The following is a 22,347-nucleotide window of genomic DNA, read 5'->3' as shown; positions in this document are numbered from 1 at the left end:
TAGGCCTGTCATGTACACCTGAGTAATTGCCTCCGGAAGGCTTTATGAGCAAGTGGCTGAGAAGAGACTGATGCTGATGAATGGCAGATCTACCAAAAAGGGAGGGAAAGGCCCTCCCATGTCATTTTACCATTTGAGAACGAGGACTGACTTGCTAAGGCTGTCAGGCTGACAGTCCTGCATGAGGAACTTCAGGAACCTACATCATTTTAAGGGATGACAACTGTCAAACACAGCCCTTGCAATCACCCATGTGGGGTCTTTAAAAGGCATGTGTGCACGTATGCATGTGTGATGCATGGGTATGCATGCCATCAGGAGCTTTTGGTGGGTTTGTAAAAGTTATAATGAATGACAGTCATTGTTCAAGTGGCAATCTCAACTCAGACCCCCTGTGCTGCCCCCTCAGTGTTACCCCTGCCCCAGCAGCAGCCCGCAGAGCATGCTTCCCTGCCCCACTCAACCTGAGGCTTTATGAATAAAAGCCATGTGTCACCACACTAACATGGGTGTGTGGACCTCATGGGCACACACATCATAGGTGGGATTCTGAGATGGCAGCCTAGTATAATAATCCCCTTCACCCTTGCAGGTGAATCCAGATAACTGCTCTACTGGCTTGCTTATATTCACCACACTCATCTCACAGGGAAATCCCAACATCCTTTGGTCACATGGTAATTCTGCAGGCTACATGTCTCATAGATGGAGTTCCATCCAACACTCTCCAGATAACTGTATAAAGCATCATGAGTAGCAAAACCTGAGCAAAACAATGTGCCTGAGAAACGTTACAGAAAGCCACTCAGATCATTTTTATCAAGAACAGTGGCCATATATTTTAAAGTCAGGCTTGAGGGGTAAGCAGGTTTTATAGGTGTATCTAATGAACAATTTTCTTATTTATTCAACAATCTGTTGTTGATGTTCAGAGTATGATCTGGGTAGGCAGGCAGAAGCAAATCCCTATCCAAGAAATTTAAAATCTAGCAAGGAAGAAATGGCAGGCAGCACATTAACCAAACAAAGCCCACCTTAATTCTGTTCCCCGAATAAAATAGGAGACTTCTGTACATTTCAGGGGTTGTAACCAGTAAAGTGATCTTACCTTCAGGAATTTCATCATTTTCTTTACCATTCCTGCTCGCAAGGCCTCCTCAACAATTTTCAGAGAGGAAGAAAGGGTCCGGCTCAGAACACCAGCAGCTCTCTGAGTACAGCAGAAAGAGGATAATTAAATGTCCTTTTCAGAAATGCTGACAACCTTTAAAAATTAACGGGGAGTTTGGTGAGGCAAAAGCAATCATTAATATTGGAAGCAAAATATAAAAAATATGATGTCCAAATAATAGAAAGCACTGTTCTGTTTAATAAAGCTGTCAAGGAGCTGTAATCATAGCCCCTTGCCACCCAGAGGCCCATATTATTTCAGCTTCACACAGGATCAACCAGTTCAACTCTGAGAAAGGAAGTTCTCCCTTGTGATTCCTCCCAGAGCTCTGATATCAGCAGGCCCTTTATAAGGTGATGTTTGATTTCCTGGATTGGTCTTCTGGGTCATTTATCTTTATCTTTTCGAATCTCTGTCTTTTGTTCTAGTTTCTGGGATAGTTCATTTACTTTATTTCCCAGCTCTTCTTTCTTTCTTTTTTTTGTTTTTTAAATAAATGGCAAGCTGTTACTCTTTTATGGATATAACTATCTTAAATCTTTCTCAGGATACAAATGATAGTTACTATTTTTTTCTTCTGTTTCCTATATCATCTCTGTTTCTTTTGGATATATTTTTATGTTTATCTTGGTTTTCCTATTTATGTGTGTGGCTTTCCTGCAATGTCTGGTTGACCCTTACCTGCCCAATCACATGTATGAAAAAAGCAATAAAATATGTTTGGGCATGCTATGTTTACGGGAAGTTTATGGGAAGTATGGAAAGATATAGAGGTGGCACCCCCGTATACTAGAAAGAAAAATGTTTTCTCCAGTTTTTCAGTTCTTTAGAGATAAAAGTATTCTGATTTTATGCCTAGAAGATAGATGCCTGCCAGCAAACACAGCTCCACTGCCTTGTACTTCTGCTCTCTGTTGTATCGGGAGTTTTGAAATCTTCATCTTCTCCAGGGTATTATAAGGCAAACCTGCTACTGCCCAGCTACGTGTTCCTCCATTTGTACTCTATACAAAGGTTTCCTCAGCCCTGCCTCATTAATTACCACCCTTGCAGCTGTTCTCCATCTTCAGGAAACTTGTTAAAATTACTTACCTATTGGTAACCATTGCCTGTTCACTGTCAATGTAGGTCTCTACTTTTTTTGTTCCCCCCAATGGCTTTAATCTCATTTTAAAGAGGTCTCCAGAGGGAGAAAAGATAAACTTGTGTATTATCAATCTTGTTTCCCTAATCTGCTTCCTAAAGATCCTAGAATTTTGCTATAGTTGACACCACGGATCCCCTTTCAGGCCCAAGACAGTGGAGACTGTGCTAGACAAGGACCAGATGCCCATGGTGAAGCTGCTGCTCTGCTCAGCAAGCTGGGAAGCACCCAACGTGGCACACACGGAATGCTGGGGAAATCTGGCCCAAGAGCTCTCCTAAAGGTTTACTCAGGGACTAGTGTAGGCCCACCTTTAGGTCTGGACCATCCGAGAACGGTGGTGCTTACCACTTTGGGGGTCATGGACCTCTTTTGAGGATCTGATGAAAGCTATGATGCCCCATCCGTGAAAATGCAGACGCACAAAACCTTTGCCCTATCCTGTCTGAATTGACTTTGGGGATGTTTAGAGAGTGCTACCCTCAAACAGGGTACGTTGATCTACTCAGAACCTTTTTTAAACTGTGGAGCCAGTCCTCAGTCTGCAACCCTTGAAAGGCTGGTTTCCCAGACCCACCCTAGATGTGGCCCTAATTGCTTCTCTAGGCATTAGGGCCCTGCCCTGACAGGGAGAAAAACAGGGGTGATCACTTAACGTGAGTGAAGAATACGTTCTAGGGTGATGGCAACTAGCCTCTTGAATCATACTAATATTCTTCTCCTGATGCACTGTGCTAACATATAGGCCTTTCTCAGTTTTCTTATTCAAATGTCAGACACAGAATTGAGAAAGCCATTTCAGCATATATTTTAAAAAGAGGGTAAAACTATTATGCACAAACAACCTCTAGGATCACTGGCTTAAAATATTTGGGTCTGGCTTTTTTTTTTCTTATGGAAAAAAGGGATTCTAAATAAGTTGGACACTTGATCTGTCCAATTTGCACAGGATATTTTGAAATAGGACAGATCAGATCGATTATATCCTCTAAGCTGGTTAAATTTCAGACCATACGGTAGGGAGATTCTTAAGTTGGGTTCCTGGACTCTAGGGGATCCACAGATGACGGACACGGCAAGGAGGTCACCAAATCCATGAAACTGTAGACAAAACCTGGTATTTATGTGCTTGTGTACGTTATTCTGAATAGTATATCCACACCATATCTCAGAGTCAGCAGATTCTCAAAGGTGGCAACTTCAAAAAGATTACACTGATAATAAAACAAACAAAACAAAACAAAACAAGAACAATGGAAGCTGCTTCTGGATTTCCCTGGGAGAAACTTACTGTCAGGATTCCTCCATCCTGGCTGTTTAGTAAAGACAGGCACCTTCTGCTCACCTCCACAGCCCAAACCTACAACAATGGGGAGAGGCCAGCAGGAGATTTTAATTTTCTGACAATCTGAATTCTCAGCGGAGCTTCTTCTGAGCATCATCTCCTTTTTAGCACCACCACACTGTGCCCAGGTTCCCTCACAATACCTTCTTTTACTGCTTTTATTCCTCCCCATGTCTGTCTCCCCTAACTCCAGGGCATTACCCTGATAGCAGGAACCACCTTTTATTTGACTTTGTAAACGCAGCACCTCATACTCTGCTCAGCACACCTTGGATACCCAGTCTGTTTTCTGAGTGAATACATGACTGAGTGATCCATCCAACCCTCAGCAGAGCAAAGGGAGAGCGCGTCCCTCCAGCCTTTTCCCATTCCATGGCCAGTGTGTGAGTGTACATGCTTCTTTCTCTTCGTGAACATGAGAATGGTTTTATGCCACAGAATGTGTACAGGTTGTCCCAGGGTTCCAGGCAGGGAGACAAGAACGCCATACCTCAGAGACAAAGGGAGCCTGAAGACACAGGTTCATCATGAGTCCCAGGAGTGTGTAGATAACCTCTCTGAACAGGTCCACATCCTCCTCACACCTGGCCTTGGGAAACAAAACAAGGTAACCAATGACCTTTCTGCCTTACAGCTTTTTATGGACATCCTTTCCCTTGGACAAGGGTCTCAGAGTTCCCCACACTCCCTAAATTGCCTATATCATGAACCTAAATGATGGTGGAGGATCAGAGACCAGTTCCATGAGTTAGTGTTGGTCCAAGAGACTTGGAAGGAGTCTCTGGTGCCTCTGCCATGGGACTATGGCTTAGGTTGGTCCTGGGTTTAAAGTGAAGAGTGAGCTGCTGAGACGGGTGATCATTCAACTCCACCAGAAAAATCCTTCAAATCAGGTTCAGGCAAGATGGCTAACTAGATGCAGCCAGGTGGAACAGCTCCCACTGAGGGACAGTGATGACTGACATGCTCCTAACAGATCCTCAAAGGGAAGGCACTGAGAGTAGATGAAGGGAAGATGCAGAAGCAGGGCAGAAAGGGAGTAACTGGGAATGCTGCACGCAAGCCTATGTACCAAGGCTTGTTCTTGGTCCCCAAAGGTTCTCGGGGAATGGGTGAGTTGAACTGGCAAAGAGCAACCTGATCTCATCATAGGCCTCTGGAACCCCAGCAGAAGAAATCCCCTTGACTAGCACAGACACTCATCGAGTTGTCAGGGAGAGCTGCTTAGAGAAGTGGTAGGGGTGGCAAGCCAGTTGATGTGGAGCCCACAGGGTTGGGCATGGAAGTGTCTGTAGTGGAGCATGGCCAGCGACAGCCATCCCCACTAGGCTCAACTTGCTCCCACAGGAGACTTTAGCCCTCAGGGAATCATCAGACCTGAACTCTGCAGGGTGGTCTTGCCCATCAAACAGGGCCAGTCCAACTTGAGGACCCCTTGCTCTGCTGGCCTCTCCTGGGGCCCCAGCCAGGCCACACCTGCTTGCTGAGCAGTCTTGGGGGCTCTGGGGGCCCACACCATAGCTTCTGCACTGGCAGACCATGCCTGACCAGTGGAGAGCACCAGCAGGGTACCCCTATCACCATGCACCAGCCCACATGCTCCCTCCCCACACTGCAGCTTCCCCTGGGCCCAGGGCAACTCCCCACATCACTTTGCTGGTGAGTGTCTGATCAGGCAGGTTTTGCTTTCCTTGCCCTGCCAGAGCACGGGAGTGCAGTCCTGCCCCTCCTCTTCCCGCTGATCACCATTGCAGATGGCACGTTGATGGGCACAGCCAGCCCCACCCCTACCAGCACCTTGCCCTTGTGCTAGCATGGCATAGAGTACAGTGGATCCTTCTCCCACTAGGAGCAACCTCCTCTGCTTGTGAGGCACAGAGAAGGCACCATCTTCAGCATGACCACACACACAGTCATCAGCAGGGACCCTCTTCCCCAACTGCATTGCCTCTGCCATTGTGGCAAACATCCACAGGGAGGCAGGCACCCTGACACCCACTAGCACTCTGCCACAGGTCTTCTGCTGCTGTTGGCATGAGTGAACAAGTTAAGGTCCCACTGTCACCACATTATGAAATTCTTGGGCTAACACCACCCATTGGAGTGTAGTGACCAGAGGTTCGGGATCACCTTGGCTCCCCCAGTGCAGTGTATTCTTAACCTAGAGGAGCCAGAAAACAGAGTTGAGGCCCAATACAAGTCCCTCAGAGTTAGAGCATCCAGTCCAGAAGTTGGGAGCTGAATATTGACCCCCTAAAATCTTCTAGAAATAAAGCCAGTCAGCTGAATCCACCTTATACCACAATAAAACCCTCAAGGGCATCAAATAAGATAAAAGAAAAAAAATTTATCCAAAGGTCAGCAATCTCAAAGATTGACAGTAGAGAAATCAACAAAGATAAGAAAGAATCCACATGATAAACCTGATAATTCAAAAAGCCAGAATGCCTTCTTTCCTCCAAACAACCATAACACCCCTCCAGAAAGGGCTCTAAACCAGGCTGACATGGCTGAAATGACACAAATAGAATTCAGAATATGAATAGGAATGAAGCTCATTGAGCTACAGGAGTACACTGAAACCCACACCAAGAAAGCCAAAAATCATAACAAAACAGTGGAGCTGACAGAGAAAATGATCAGTACAGAAGAGAACATAACCAACCTGATAGAGCTGAAAAACCACACTACAAGAATTTCATAATGCAATCACAAGTGTTAATACCAGAATAGACCCATCAGAGGAAAGAATCTCAGAGCTTGAACACAGGCCTTCTGAAATAAGACAGTCAGACAAGAATAGACAAAAAAAGAATAAAAAGGAATGAGAAAAACCTCTGAGAAATATAGAATTATGTAAAGAGCCCCAGTCTACATCTAACTGGTGTCCCTGAAAGAGATGAGGAGAATGGAACCAATTTGGAAAACATATTTCAGGATATCATCCATGAGAACTTTCCCAACCTAGCTAGAGAGGCCAACATTCAAACTCAGGAAATGCAGAGAACCCCAGTAAGATACTTCATAAGATCACCCCCAAGACACATAATCATCAAATTCTCCAAGGTCAAAATGAAAGAAAAAATATTAAAGGCAACTAGAGAGAAAGGTCAGGTCACTTACAAAGGAAAGCCCATCAGACTAACAGCAGACCTCTCAGCAGAAACTCTACAACCCAGAAGAGACTGGAGGTCAATATTCAACATCGTTATAGAAAATAAATTCCAACCCAGAATTTCATTTCCGGCCAAATTAAACTTCACAAGTAAAGGAGAAATAAGCAAATGGTGAGGAAATTCATTACCACCAGACCTGTCATACAAGAGCTCCTGAAGAAAGCACTAAATGTGGAAAGAAAAGACCATTACCAGCTTCTACAAACACACACTGAAGTACACAGACCAGCGTTACTATAAAGCAACCACATAAATAAGTCAGCAAAATAACCATCTAATATCATGATGATGGGATCAAATCTACACATAGCAATACTAACCTTGAATGTAAATGAGCCAAATTGAGCCAAATGTCCTAAGACAGAGAGTGGCAAGCTGGACAAAGAACCAAGATCCACTGGTATGCTGTCTTCAAGAGACCCATACAACAAGCAATGACACACATAGGCAAAATAACAGGGTGGAGAAAAATCTACCAAGCAAATGGAAAACAGAAAAAAAGCAAGCGTTGCAATCCTAGTTTTAGATGAAACAGGCTTTAAACCAACAAAGACCAAAAAAGACAAGGGCATTACACATATTGGTAAAGGGTTCAATTCAACAAGAAGATCTAACTATCCTAAATACTTATGCACCAAACACAGAAACATCCAGATTCATAAAGCAAGTTCTTAGAGACCTTCAAAGAGACTTAGTCTGACACACAATAATAGCAGGAGACTTTACCACCCCACTGACAATATCAGATCATCGAGATAGAAAATCAACAAAGATATTCAGGACCTGAACTTAGCACTGGATCAAATGGGCCTGATGTACATACACAGATTTCTCCAAATGAAAACAAAAGAATATACATTTTTCTCATCGCCACATAGTGCATACTGTAAAATCAATCATATTTGGAAGTAAAATAGTCCTTAGCAAATGCAAAATGACTGAAATCTTAACACTCAAATTGGAAATTAAGAATAAGAAATGAACTCAAAACTATATAATTACATGGAAATTGAATAACTTGATCCAGAATGACTTTATGGCAAATAAACCAATTAAGGCAGAAATCAAGAAGTTCTCTGAAACTAATGTGAACAAAGATACAACATACCAGAATCTCTGGGACATAGGTAAGGTAGTGTTAAGAGGGAAATCTATAGCACTAAATGCCCTAACAGATATTTCTAACGAAAAAGTTAGAAATATCTCATGTTAACAACCTACCACCACAACTAAAACAACTAGAGAACTAAGAGCAAACAAATCCCAAAGCTAGCAGAAGACAAGAAATAACCAAAATCAGAGCTGAACTGAAGGAGACTGAGACACAAAAACCCATTCAAAAGATCAATAAATCCTAAAGCTGGTTTCTTGAAAAAATTAATAAAATAGACGACTAGTTAGACTAAAAAAGAAGGAAAGAGAATATGCAAATAGACACAATCAGAAACAACAGGGGGGATATCACCACTGACCCCACAGAAATACAAACCACCATCAGAGACTATTATGAACACCTCTATGCACATAAACTAGAAAATCTAGAAGAAATGAATAAATTTCTGGACACATACACCATCCAAAGGCTGAACCAGGAAAAAATTGAATCCCTGAACAAACCAATAATGAGCTCTGAAATTGAGTCAGTAATAAAGAGCCTACCAATCAAAAAAAGCCCAGGACCAGCTAGATTCACAGCTGAATTCTACCAGATGTACAAAGAAGGAGTGGTACTATTCCTGCTAAAACTATTCCAAAATATCAAGGAAGAGGGACTCCTTCCTAACTCATTCTGTGAGACCAGCATCATCCTGATTCCCAAACCTGGCAGAGACACACACAAAAAAGAAAACTTCAGGTCAGTATCCTTGATTAACATTCATGCAAAAATCCTCAACCAAATACTGGCAAACTGAATCTAGCAGCACATCAAAAAGCTTATCCATCACAATGATGTAGACTTTATCTCTGGGATGCAAGGTTGGTTCAACATACACAAATAGATAAATGTGATTCATCACAAATAGAACTAAGAACAAAAACCATGTGATTATCTCAATAGATGCGGAAGAGGCTTTTGATAAAATTCAACACCTCTTCGTGTTAAAAACTCTCAATAAACTACGTACTAAAGGAATATACCTCAAAGTAATAACAGCCATCTATGACAGACCAATGGCCAACATCATACTAAATGGGCAAAAGCTGGAAGCACTCCCCTTGAAAACCAGCACAAGACAAGGATGCCCTCTCCCACCACTCCTATTCAACATAGCATTAGAAGTCCTGGCCATGGCAATCAGGCAAGAGAGAAAATAAAGGGCATCTATATAGGAAGAGAAAAAGTCAAACTACCTCTGTTTGTAGATGACATGATCCTTTACCTAGAAAAAACCACAGTCTTGTCCCAAAAGCTCCTGAAGCTAATTAACAACTTCAGCGATGTCTCAGGATACAAAATCAACATACAAAAGTCACTAGCATTCTTATACACCAACATCAGTCAAACCAAGAGCCAAATCAGAAACGCAATCTCATTTATAATTGCCACCAAAAGAAAATACCTAGGAATACAGCTAACCAGGGAAGTGAAAGAAATCTCCACAAGAAGAACTACAAAACACAGTTCAAAGAAATTAGAGATAACACAAACAAATGGAAAAACATTCTGTGCTCATGGACAGGAAGAATCAATATTGTTAAAATGGCCATACTGCCTAAAGTAATATATAGATTCAATGCAATTCCTATTAAACTGTCATTGACATTCTTCACAGAACTAGAAAAAACTATTTTAAAATTCGTATGGAACCAAAAAGGAGCCTGAATAGCCAAGGCAATCCTAAGCAAAAAGAACAAAGCTGGAGGCATCACGTTACCTGACTTCAAACTATACTACAGGGCTACAGTAACCAAAACACATGGTACTGGTATAAAAACATGGACCAATGGAACAGAATAAAGAACCTAGAAATAAGACCACATACCTAAAACTATCTGATCTTCAATAAACCTGATAAAAATAAGCAATGGAGAAAGGATTCCCTATTCAATAAATGATGCTGGGAAAACTGGCTAATCATATACAGAAGATTGAAACTGGACCCCTTCGTTTCACAATATACAAATATTAACTCAAGACAGAATGAAGACTTAAACGTAAAATCCAAAACTATAAAAACCCTGGAAGATAACCTAGGCAATACCATTCTACACACAGGAACGAGCAAAGATTTCATGACAAAGACACCAAAAGCAATCGCAACCAAAGCAAAAACTGACAAATGAGATCTAATTAAAGAGCTTCTGCACAGCAAAGGAAATTATCAACAGAGTGAACAGACAACCTATAGAATGGGAGAAAGTTTTTGCAAACTATGCATCTGACAAGGGTCTAATATCCAGCATCTATAAAGAACTTAAAAAAATTTACAAGAGAAAAATAAACTACCCCATTAAAAAGTGGGCAAAGGACATGAAGAGACACTTTTCAAAAGACATACATATGGCCAACAAGCACATGAAAAAAAGCTCAATATCACTGATATCATTAGTGAAATGCAAATCAAAACCACAAGATAACATCTCACACAAGTCAGAATGGCAATTATTAAAAAGTCAAAAAATAACAGATGCTGGCAAGGCTGCAGAGAAAAAGGTACACTTATACACTGTTGGTGGGAGTGTGAAGTAGTTCAACCATTGTGGAAGACAGTGTGGCTATTCCTCAAAGACCTATAACAGAGATACCATTTGACCCAGCAATCCCATTAATGGGTATATACCCAAAGGAATAGAAATCTTTTTATTATAAAGACACATGCACATATATGTTCACTGCAGCACTATTCACAATAGCAAAGACATGGAATCAACCTAAATGCCCATCAATGATAGACTGGATAAAGAAAATGTGGTACATATACACCATGGAACACCATAGAGCCATAAAAAGAATGAGATTATGTCCTTTGCAGGAACGTGGGTGGAGCTAGAGGCTATTATCCTTTGCAAATTAATGCAGGAACAGAAAACTAAGTGCCACATGTTCTTCCTTGTAAGTGGGAGCTAAAACATGAGAACACGTGGACATATAGAGGGGAACAACACACACTGGGGCCTGCCAGAAGGTAGAGGGTGAGAGGAAGGGGGAGAGGATGAGGAAAAATAAATAATGGGTAGTAGGCTTAATACCTGGGTAATGAAATAATCTGTACAACAAACCCCCATGACACAAGTTTACTTATATAGGAAACCTAGACATGTACCCATGAATTTAAAAGTTAAATAATAAATAAATAAATAAATAAATAATTTTTAAAAATTAAAAAAAATCCTTCAAATCTCCCCAGGGCAAATGAGACTTGATCTGGGGGGCTCTTTAAGGCCAGCAGTGCATAAAACCCGTGGTTACAGAAGGGATAAGCCACTGGCGCCATCCAGCACCCACAGAAACAGAATTTTTGGAAAAGCCAGATAACTAAGAAGAAGCTAATGCCCCCAAAGAGGATAAAGACCAATTTTGCATAGAAAAGCTAACATACCAGGAGGCCCAAGCAGCCATCCCCAAATTCCTCACAGGCCGCCATGTGTCTTCGGGTAGCAGGCTCAGCACTGAGGTTTCCCATGATGGCAATGCACTGGCACAGAGCCGAGGAGCTGCTTACTTTGGGATCTGTCTTCTAAATGAGAATCGAGAGAAGCAGAGCCTCAGAGAGCAGGCAAAGGATGCCGCATGATCTCTAGGTGCATCCCTCACTCACCAAAAGGCCCACGAACCAACCAGATAGCTTCGTGTCACACAGGGGCATCCCTGGGGTCTCACTGGCAACAGGATGGAGGCACATAGAGGGGTAAACCCAAAAGGGTCTTGGCCTAGGGCTTAATCCAGCTCCTCCACCAACCAGCTGGGAGGACCTGGGCAAATCCCTTCCCTTCTCAGAGGCTCCATTTCCACAGCTGTGACATGCTGGGGTGTGGTTATGCTAAGAGCCCCTGAAACTTCTAAGGTTCAGTAGGGACAGGCTGCAGTTGCAACACACTCTCCAAGGAGAAGCCCTGCCCCACCACACTATCCACTGCCTTATCAGCTCAAATTGCTACACTGGTCTTCCTGACAGGATGACTTCCATTTGGGAACAGGGTTGCATGTCGTACTTAGTGTCAGCAGGGGACTGATGGAGACTGACGAACTCTATCCACCTTTACTTAAGATGCCACCCATATCCAGCTTTTCCTCCCCTGTAACCAGTGCCATCCATATGCCACCTCCACCTGTCCCTCCTGTAGCTGTTTCAATAACTGAGAATTGTGTAAATTCCAGCTGTGAATAAATGATTAATCAACCAAGAGACAATAGTTGTTCTGGACTGTAAATTGTGTTTAAACAGCCCCATTCATGCTCCTGAGAGTGTCTGTTACAGAGGATGAAAATGACGGTTTGCTCACCAGAACGCCTGTGAGTGCAGGGAGAACACCTGGAAGGTTGGCCTGGAACCAGACTTGGAATCTGTTGAGAAACCATCAGCCAGGATTTATTTTTACATTGCATAAACTATAACATAAATACAGTGTCTCAGATAATTAATGTTGCAAACTCTAGGTCCATATGATTTAGAGTGTGCATGGATAATTCAGAACCAAAAAAAGAAAAAAGCATGTCACTGTGTATGTAATGTGGCTTTAATTTTTCTGAGTCTGGAGAATTGCCTTTGATGTTAAACAACAGATCTCAGATGGTGGCTCCCTTAAGCAGGAGTTGCTGGAATCTCTAGGCTTCTGCCAAGCTGACTTACCCCCAACCCCTGCTCTGAGTCTACAGCGTGTGTGTGTGGTGCGGAAGGCAAATACCATGCAAGCATGTTTACCCATCGGAGCCACTGGGAGGGCCTGGATGCATGTGCATCTCCACACTCTATAGTCACTGTTCCATACCCTGGCCCGTGCCAGCTGGCTGGCCTGCCTGTGAGCACAAGCAGCTCTCTCATCCTATTACCATCTCTAAGCAAGGTGTCCTAAAATTTGTGAGGAAATTTAAAACACAAGATGCACTTTAAAAAAAAGCACTTGAAAAATTATGAAAACTAAGACCCTTACTATCATCCCCAGCACCTAGACAAAACAAAACAAAACAACACAAAGCCATAGGGCAGAAGGAGGTCATTACTCATAACGTCACTGGCAACCCCAGAGGAGGCTGCAGTTGACTGTTCATTCTTGCTTGCTGGCTCGCTGGCTTGCTCAGGTTCATTCAACGCAAATTTGCTGGGCAGCTCCTATGTACCCGGCACTGATTAGGAGGGAGGAAGGTTCCCGACACTTGGGAGGCTTGCCTACTGTGAGAGGCACTGCTTTAAGTATGCTGCTGCTTCCAAACCCATGGAGGCCCGGGTCAGCCTCTATGCAGAGTGACTAGAATGGGAGTGGGTGGCTGCAGCCCCCTGGGAGGCATCAGCCCTCCTACTCAGTGAATCTTGTAATACTCACTTGCAGACTTGGCCTAGCCTCTCTGAATATGGCACATTTTTAAAGATCAGACAGTTCAACAAAGACTGAAGAAGAAATGTCAATTTCTATAAATAAAAAAATTACCTTTCTTCCAGAGCCAAGTCTGTGAACAGTCCCATAGCAGTGTTGGCCTCCTTATCTGAGAAATCAAGAAATGACACCAGGGCTTCCAATAATCTGCAAAAAACCATAATAACCTCAGAGGTAGCTGTCCTCCAACTACCAACATCCCAACAGGGTAACCTTGCAAGGAAACCAAAAAGGAGTCAGCATCCGGGTGAAATAAGCAGAAAGGGTGCCTTGCCGTGCCCTCCTAGGAAGCCTAGCTCCTTGCCCACCCAGAGACAGATACTTAAGTGGTTGGCTCCACCACTTAATATGAATCCCCAGAATGCTGAATACTTTTAACCAAAGTTTATTGATTATTGGACGCCAGCTCAGAAGGAGTTTCTGTGACTCTGCCATGTGACTCTGGCTCAGTCAGGTTCATTAACTTAGATGACATCTAAATGGCATGCTTACTAATCTGCTGATGACTAAAGTGGGAGGGCCCCCTAATAAGGTGGGTGACGGAATAAAGATTTAACAAGATTGTGACAGGCTGCTGAATAGATTAGATTAAATTTAATAGGGTTAAGCTCAAAGTCCTCCACTTAGAGCTGGAAATTCTGCATAAGTAACAGAATTGTGAGACCTGGTTTATAATTGGTTCATATGAGAAAGATTTAAGGATTTTTAGCCACTTACAAACACAAAATGAGCAAACAGTCTAACACAGATGCCAAAAAACACCTGATGCAATCTCAGGCTGCCCAAACGGGCTTACTGGCACCACGACAATGGAAGTAAGAGTAATTTGTTCATCCAGCAAACTTGCATTAAGCATCTACAAGGTGCTAAGTATACTGTGCTCAGTACTGAGCTCCTGGTCTCCTACAGTGATACACATGTAAATAAATAAGATAAACTGTCTTAGGTGATATGTTAGAGACAGACGCATGTTGAGGGGACCGGAGTCTTGCTGGTGGGAGGTGTGGGGATGGAAGTGAAGAAGCCTTCAACAGATGACACTTCAGCGTCTCTTGAAGTGTAGTGTTAGCTATTAATTTCTTTATCCATTTGACCAATCACAATGAACAAGCACTGACTGTGTACCAGGCAATGTGGTCAGTTCTGAGATCATAATGATGAAACAAGACAATGTCCTGGCTCCAGGCAGCTTGCAGGCCAGTGTCGGGCCCACAGGGACAGGTACAGAGGCAGGTCAGGCAAAGCAGACTCCATTCACACACTATGTGGGCATAGAACTGCAGGAGCACATTTGGGGACTGCTGGCATGCAGTTAATGCTTAGGATGTGAGGGGAGAACAGGGGATGGTAGAGAGTTGGACAGAGCCCAGATCCTGGGGGCCTTCTAGGGCCTGCTGGAAAGTCTGTACTTTGCCCTGTAGGCCCCTGTTCTCCAATGTGTGGTTGGTGGTGGGGGTCACCGGGACAGATTCCTCAGTCACTCTGAGTGGGAGGAAGCTCCAGGAGGCTGCTTTTTCATAAAGTCCTCATGTGATTCCTAGCTATTATATTTCTCAGTAATTGGAGAACCAGCCTTACAAGGAATAGTCATTTCAGTGTGTTAAGTAGGAAAATAGCAGAACGGATGTGCATTTTTAGAAAAATCCCTTCGGTGTACAGTGGAGGCTGGATTGGAGCAGGTAGTACAGGAGGCAGGAATTCAACCAGGGGAGAACTGTGATTGTCCAGACAATAAAGGCTAAGGGACCAGACTGAGGCAGCAGCAGAGTAAGAGCTACAGTAAAAACACAAAGAGACACTCATGAAGACCTGGAAGAAATGATTGGAGACAGTAGAGGAGAATTAGAAGAAAATGAATTCAGGAGTTGCTAAGGAGAAAGAGCTGGCAGCATACTGTCTTATGGATGTGGTGAGGGAGAGCCAGGTCACTTCCAGGACATTGGCTTAGGTGACTGGATAGGTGGAGATACCCTCTATGAAGACAGGAAATTCAGGTACATGAACTGGTGTGAAGACCATATTTTGATTTATTAAGTCGATGATACTTGTGGATGTTGTGATAGAGATGTCCAGTGGCAGAAGGGCATTTTCATCTCACACTCAACAGAGTGAGACTTACACCCTTCGCCTCTTGACGAAAGCCATGGATGGGAAGAGGGCCAAGGGTAGGATCCTGGGTCCCTGACGTGGAAGGGTGATAGCATGGGGGGGGTGCAAAGGAAACCACAAAGGAATAGCCAGGAGGTAGGAGAGGGGCCAGGAAGGATGGTGTCCTGACAATCACTGTGATGGAGTTTCCAGAAGAGTAGTGATCAATAGGACCAAATGCCACAGGGCAGAGAAGGGCAGGGACTTTGACCTTGACATCTTTAAGAAAGACAGATGACAGGCCATCAGATTGGGCTTTTGGGAATATGAATTCCAGTCACCCACATCTATGGTGCTGAATCTATTTAGCCACTTATTCTAGGAGTGGTCTGGAGGCCAAATCATCAAAGGAATGATGGAGGTAACAAGGATGCTTAACCTGGAATGTATCAGTATTTTCAGATACCTAAAGTACTGGAAAGCTGGGAGGAGTCTAGGCCTGGGCCTCAGTGTATGGAGGCAGAATCAGCCTCAGAATAGTATGGGGCAGGCAACTTGTGCAGTGTAAGGAGATAATTTATATCAATCAGAACTGTCCTGAAATGGACAGTTGGCTACCTTGGGAGATGAGATCCACAGCCTCTCACTAATTGGGGAAAGACTTCCTCCACCCAGTCTATTAGCTGCGTTAGTGCCCATCCCGAATCAAATGGAGATAAAAATAATGAAAACTGCTGGCATCTCCCCTGGAAGGCACCATGCACAGGCTGTATGGGGGTACGCAGAGGACATCTATGCTGAGTGGGGCTTGACTGGATGGTTTCTGAGGGCCCAGGTGATGCCAAGCTTCTGCAAATCCCTAACATCTTCAGGAATGGATTCCAGTGCTCCTGCTGTCAAAAATAATTTATTTGTTTTACAGTTAGTTCAGATTCTTCCTTCACCAATTTAAACCTATTTTCTTCGGTCTTGAAGATGACTGCTAATGAACCTGAATAGCACAGATGAGACAACAGTCTAAGACCATCTTGGCTTTGTCCTGGCAGACATAAGCAGCGAGGCCCCCTCACTATGTGACAATGCACACATCCTAACTGGACTCAGCACCTAGAGAGGACGGTGTGTCCCTTTCTATTTCCTCACATACCCTCTTTTTTGGTGGTAGGTTTTCTGCTCTGCTGATAAGCAACTGTCTCTGTGAGTGAACCACAGGTCAGAAAATGCTTTCATGTAACCAATAAATGCACGGTTACTTCAGTTTAGGACCCTGAACAATATGCCCTAAGAGAAAATGATTACAAAAATATTATTGAGCCCTTATCATACCAAGTGTCAGGCTTAATTGATGTTAGTTGCTTTTTTTTTTTTTTTTTTTCTATAGCAGATGCTGTTTGCTGGTTAACCTCACAGATATTCTCCATTCCTTTCTATTCTTCCTAACTCTACTACAGAAGAAGTTGGGACCATTTTTTTTTTTCCCACTAGGGGTAGCATGTGACACAACTCTGTCCAAACAGAAATAGGCCGTAGGTTTTCTTGATAAGAGGGACAGATCCAGCTGGTATTGACCCGTCTTAAAGAAGGATGTGAAGCTTGGAGTTGCAGCAAGAGGGAAGGTATGACCATGTGAGGAAGGTCAAGAGAAGGGCAGAGACTTTGACCTCGACATCTTTAAGCCACTGCACCAATAGCTGCTATCTTTAGTCTCATTTTATTAGGTGACAAAACAAGCCAGGCTTTATTTTGCTTAAGCTCCTTTTGCTCAAGTATTCTGCACAATGCAGCAGAAAAAATTCAACTGCATCACCCCCCGTAAGTGTCATCATAAGTGAGTGATGCAGATGAGATGCCGGGGCCCGTCAATGCTAAATAACTTTCCTGGGTCACACAAGCAGAGACATGCAGGGAATGGAAACTCAGTATCGCTTAAGACTAAAACCCAGCACTTTTTACAAAATGACACTGGCCCTTGGCCAGCACACATTCATGCCTTCAACCTCTTCTCTGAGGATAAACATTGTGGGAGGAATGTGATATGTGTGCTGCCATGACGGTCATGGGGCTATGCGCAGCCCTGTCTTGCTTCAAACTGCCTCGTTTCATCACAGAGAACCCATTCTGTCTGGTTCAACTGGAGATGAACATTAAGGAGGCTAGTGGGCATAAAAGTAAAAAGCTGAGGTTTCTCTGACTGTCTTAAAGAGAGTAGGCAGGACCACCCGAGGTGATCATGAACTCCACTCTCCGAGACACTGGAAAAATGCACATTGAAGCTCAAGCAATTCAAAGATAGCTTGAGGGGAAAAGCTCATGATAGCTATAGCTACATTTACTCAAAGAGACAAAAACAATATTAAAAAAAAATACGAGGAAGGTATTGAGGAAATGACTGCAGAGTCATTTGAAATGCGAAATGTGCTTTTGGGGAATTTAACTCCACTAACAATCTGCATCTGCCGTGCAGCCTGAGCTTCAGTGGGTTGCCAAAGCCTTTCCTGGGAGCCACTGAGGCTGCGACTGGGCCTGGAAGGGGAGCCATAGGCAAGGCTTAATAACCATCCTGTCACGGCACACATGGACTTACATACCAAATTGGACAGTGTGGGAGGACTCAGCAGGGTCCCAAAAAGATCTGGAGGGAACAGGAGCCAGTTGCAGCAGGTTTGGCTCCTTTTCCTACTGGGAACACAGAGCGGAGCTGGGTCCTCAGAACAGTACCTGGGGGCCAGGCTAGTTGGGTGAGATTTCCTTGGTTCCTTGCTGCAGTTCTTCCTGCCCCATGAGTGACATGAGGTAATAAAGCTTACCTTGCCTACCCCGCAGGATGAGGGGAGATAAAACAAAATAGCAGTGAATGAAAAAACTCAGAAGGGTAATCTCCTGTTTTTAGACTGTGTGAGAAACATTTATAAAGCAAGCTACAATAATTGCCACTATTTCTGTTAGATTGAACCACATGAAATGGCTGGCATGCAACCTTTTAGATCTAATAAGTGGCAATTTCATATGTTCAAACTAATCATGTAAAGATAAATAAACTGAAAACTTAGTAAGATAAAAGTAAATAAATGAATAAGTAAAACAAGTAAGCAAAATAACAAATAAATAAATGATTTAAAAAAAACTAATAAATTATAAAGGACAGGGCAGAATCACTGTGGTTCAGTAATCTTTCTAGAAAGTCTACTTAGGGGACACATATTCTATGCCCATAGTCTTACACTTTGGAAAGACCTCCATGCAACAGTATTTGAAATGTTTTATTTATTCATACTCCATCTTGTTGCAGAAAGGGTTTAAGGACATGTAGAATAAGATAGGATTACCTCAAATAAGAATGAAAGAAGAAAAGGAATGGCAGGAACAGGGTAGAGATAGGACCGAGGCCAAAGACGCAGAAGCAAGTGACCTATTTTAAAGTGGGGCTCCTGATCTGGCTACGGAAGGGCTGCCATTTGCACCATTTGTGGGATGGGGACGAGCCAGTTGCTCAGGAGAAGTGAAACCATCCATGGTACCAAGTTCAGACAGGAGTCTGTCCCAGAGGTCCTCATGACAGAGCACTCTTGTCAAAGGCTCTTTCTGTTATTGATCTTTCAAGCCACACAACAGAGATATGAGGGGAGACAGGCACACCTGAACTTGTCAAGTGATGACACGAGATGTCCCAAGAAGATCCTGCCAGCAGAGGCTTACCTGGTCAGGTCAAGGTGGTTGATGATCAGGCTCCGTCCACTCTCAGTCTGGGTGAGCTGCAGCAGCAGGGCAAGGCTCTGCTGCCGGATGGCCAGGACCTTGGAGGACAAGAGGGCGGCCAACAGCCTGGCCCTGTCATGGTGCATCACTAGCACATGCTGGTTTTCCTCTGCAAAACACAGAGATTGTGTGTCTTGTGCATGCCATCATGGCAATTAAACTAGCTCTGTCGCCCTCTATCCTAATGGGAAACTCAACTGGTGCCCACTCATTTGAAGGCAGAATAATGAAGTATAAGAGTGTGGATTCTAGAACCAGACTGCTGGGTCCGAATGCCCAGGGGAGCGACCTTACCAGTGAACTCTTGTGCTCCTCGGTCTCCTCATCAGTAAAATGAGGATTACGTTCCTACCTACAGGGACATCATGAGGATTAAATAAGTCAGTACATGACTGTGCCAGACAGGGACTGGCACCCATAAATCAACTATGTCATTATGGTCAAACTTCCTTGGTGTATGGTATCTGGAAACACTAGCAAAGGGAAATAAATCAGTTTAATTGTGGAACGTCTTTAGGCCATCAATATTCATACAATGGCTAGAGTAGTCATTTGAGGAAATGTTATCCAGGAAACTAGAATATCACATGAGAGCACTAACGAATAAAGTGTGCCCTCCTTCCTAGAACATAAGCTCTTCCAGGGTGGTGGAAGTAGATTTATCCCCTTTCATCTGCTTCATTTTCTGACCAGGTACATGAATTTGTTTGAAACTACACGGTACAGACTGCAGTATGAGGCTAAGCTAGGAAACAAAGCAAACTAGATCTCAAAGGGGTGGGCCCCATCACTTGGACCTCATCACCCTTGGCTTTCTTCCCTCCTGTACTGATTGCCCATTTACACACAGCACACGGCATCCAGTAGAAGACACACACCAGGTCTCTTCTAGCCCTGAAAGAGCCAGAGTAACAGGACTACAGGATCCTATGTGTAGCCCACTTATCAAACCATGTTTTTGTTGCAAACATTACATCTCAATCCTATACTTCACCTATAATTACTCTTGTCCATGTAAGATAGGATCTACTGATTTCTGAAATGGAAAGGTCCTTGTTGATTATATATTTTGTTCTTATACTAGAAAAGTAGCTTGATATAAATAATTCAAACAACACAGAGTTAGTTGATACCCCCTCCAGGTAAGCCCATTCCCCAAAGGAGCTATTATTCACCCCTCATATAAATAATGTGTAAAATATTATACATCCTACCCTGTAATTGGCTTCTCTTCCCAACTCCACAATAGATCACTGACGTATTTTCATGTCCTTACTTTTAAGCATTTCCTTGCCCTTCTGAAAAACTGCTTTGCATTTATTGAGTTAGATATATCAAGATTTTATTGACCTGCGATACAGCATTCACATCACAGGTATGTGAAAATATTTTTCAGATGATAAAAAAATGTAACTTTAAGGTTCACAGAAACGATAAATAGGTTCACAGAAATAGAGTAAACAGATTGTTATGTCAGATTCACACTGAGTAGACATACCATCGCCAAGTCCTGCCTTCCTCGCCCTCCTGTAGGGGAGTTTGCAGAAACACTGCCCTAAGCTGGCGCAGGGTCTTACACAGAGTAGAAAGGCACCTTGATGATGACAGTAGTCTGGGCATAACTCCCCTTAATTCTTGTCAGGAAATAGGCCCCCTGATTGTCTAGATTTTTAAGAGCTTAATTTCTTAAGTTCTTGATTCCTCTACTCTACTAAAGAAGAAAAAAAAAAGGTATTATCTCCTACTTAACATCTCAGAGTATGCAAACTGCATTCACAGGCTCTATCGCTGGCTCCCCACAGTAGCCCTGTGAAAAGGAGACATAGCTATCATTATCCCCATTTTCAGTGTTTCTGTCCAGGGTCAAACTTTTTCCTATGAAACACACTTTTTAAAAATGACAGAAGTAAGTAAAATTTGTATTTATGTTGAAGTTGCAAAAGTGATTAAGAAAGATTATACAAAAATGTAATGAACTCTGGAAGATGCAAATATGTGAAAAGCCTAAGAGTTAGCACAGTAAATAAAATGCCCGTGGCATTCTACCGTCTCCATACTAGATGCTAATCAGTGTCTGAAGATACTGGCGGGGATGATTGTAAATCTCAGGATGCTGGAAAGGTACTGTGGTTAGCAAAAAGGAACAATATTTTAGGCTGAAAAGAAAAGAAAAACTCCATCTACCTCACTGCCAGTGCACGAACAGAAGTCATGAGTCTGCAAAGAGCAGGAGGAGAGGAGAGAGGAGACCACTCATTATGCTGACAACCTCCTCCCTTCACCAACCTTGCCCCTCATTTGTCTACCTTGCTTTTGATCCATAAGCTTTCCTGGAGGGAGCGGGTGTGTGGGGAAGTCTAGACATCAGCTCTCCAGAGCCTGGCCTTTGGGGAGGACAGTCCGCCCAACAGTGTAGTTCTTGCACGCAGCGCATTAATGGTGATCAACGGTGATTACCCAGGCTTACCGTTCCCGCTGCACACTGCTTGCCAGAGCTTGAGAACAGATACACAGACCGTCTCTTCAACTGCATCTTTGCCTGCTGTGGAAAAACACCTAGAATGGACAAAGGAGAGCTGTCTTAAAAGTCTGAAAATCAGTCTTGATTTTCTCTTCCATTTGGTTTTATTTCACCCCTAGATTTGCCAAATACAGGTTTGAGAAAGTATAGTTTTATAATCCAGAGCCATGGGTCACCAGGATCAATCACGGAACCATGAGTCCCAGGCCACGGATGCAGACTGAGGAAGCCAGGGCTGCACAGACGCTGGGCAGTGAGCCAGGGCCATGGGTGATGGCTGTGCTGGGACCAATGAACTGTGGCTGAGCCCACAGACATGGACTGGTGACTTCAACCCACACGGGTATCCTAAGCCTCAGGAAGCACACCAGAACAACTAAAATTAAAATATAGTCACTTCAGCAAACTGCCTCCTACCATACAGGTCTTTCTTCAGATGAAATTATAAATGGGATTGGCCCATTTATATCACTTCTTGATATGATCAGCAAATTCCAAAAGAAGAAATGAACAAGGACAACCTTGCAAAAACTGGTAGGAAAGCAGCAAGAATGATAATTTCTCTGACTTCGAAGAGCTTAGAGGAGCCCTGGGAAGTGCTGCTGTTCCTCT

General features: G+C 43.4%; 1 protein-coding gene across 14 annotated transcripts in view; it reads right to left on the bottom strand.

The window, feature by feature from the left end:
* The window catches only part of TTC12 (tetratricopeptide repeat domain 12), a 51,916-nt gene that overhangs the window by 2,778 nt on the left and 26,791 nt on the right, over positions 1-22,347 (bottom strand). For all 14 annotated transcript variants that reach the window (XM_054439805.2, XM_054439812.2, XM_054439806.2 and 11 more), the window contains 8 exons: positions 21,682-21,770; positions 19,155-19,323; positions 13,425-13,517; positions 12,282-12,342; positions 11,378-11,515; positions 4,151-4,249; positions 3,607-3,675; positions 1,109-1,210 (listed from right to left, as the gene is read on the bottom strand). In XM_054439805.2, coding sequence (XP_054295780.2) covers positions 1,109-1,210; positions 3,607-3,675; positions 4,151-4,249; positions 11,378-11,515; positions 12,282-12,342; positions 13,425-13,517; positions 19,155-19,323; positions 21,682-21,770 — 820 coding nt within the window. The remainder of the gene's footprint in view (positions 1-1,108; positions 1,211-3,606; positions 3,676-4,150; positions 4,250-11,377; positions 11,516-12,281; positions 12,343-13,424; positions 13,518-19,154; positions 19,324-21,681; positions 21,771-22,347) is intronic.

The sequence above is a fragment of the Pongo pygmaeus genome, chromosome 9, assembly GCF_028885625.2.
Source record: "Pongo pygmaeus isolate AG05252 chromosome 9, NHGRI_mPonPyg2-v2.0_pri, whole genome shotgun sequence".
NCBI classification, from domain to species: domain Eukaryota; kingdom Metazoa; phylum Chordata; class Mammalia; order Primates; family Hominidae; genus Pongo; species Pongo pygmaeus.
The sequence above is the reverse complement of the archived record's forward strand: the minus strand, read 5'-3'. Positions and strand labels throughout refer to the sequence as shown.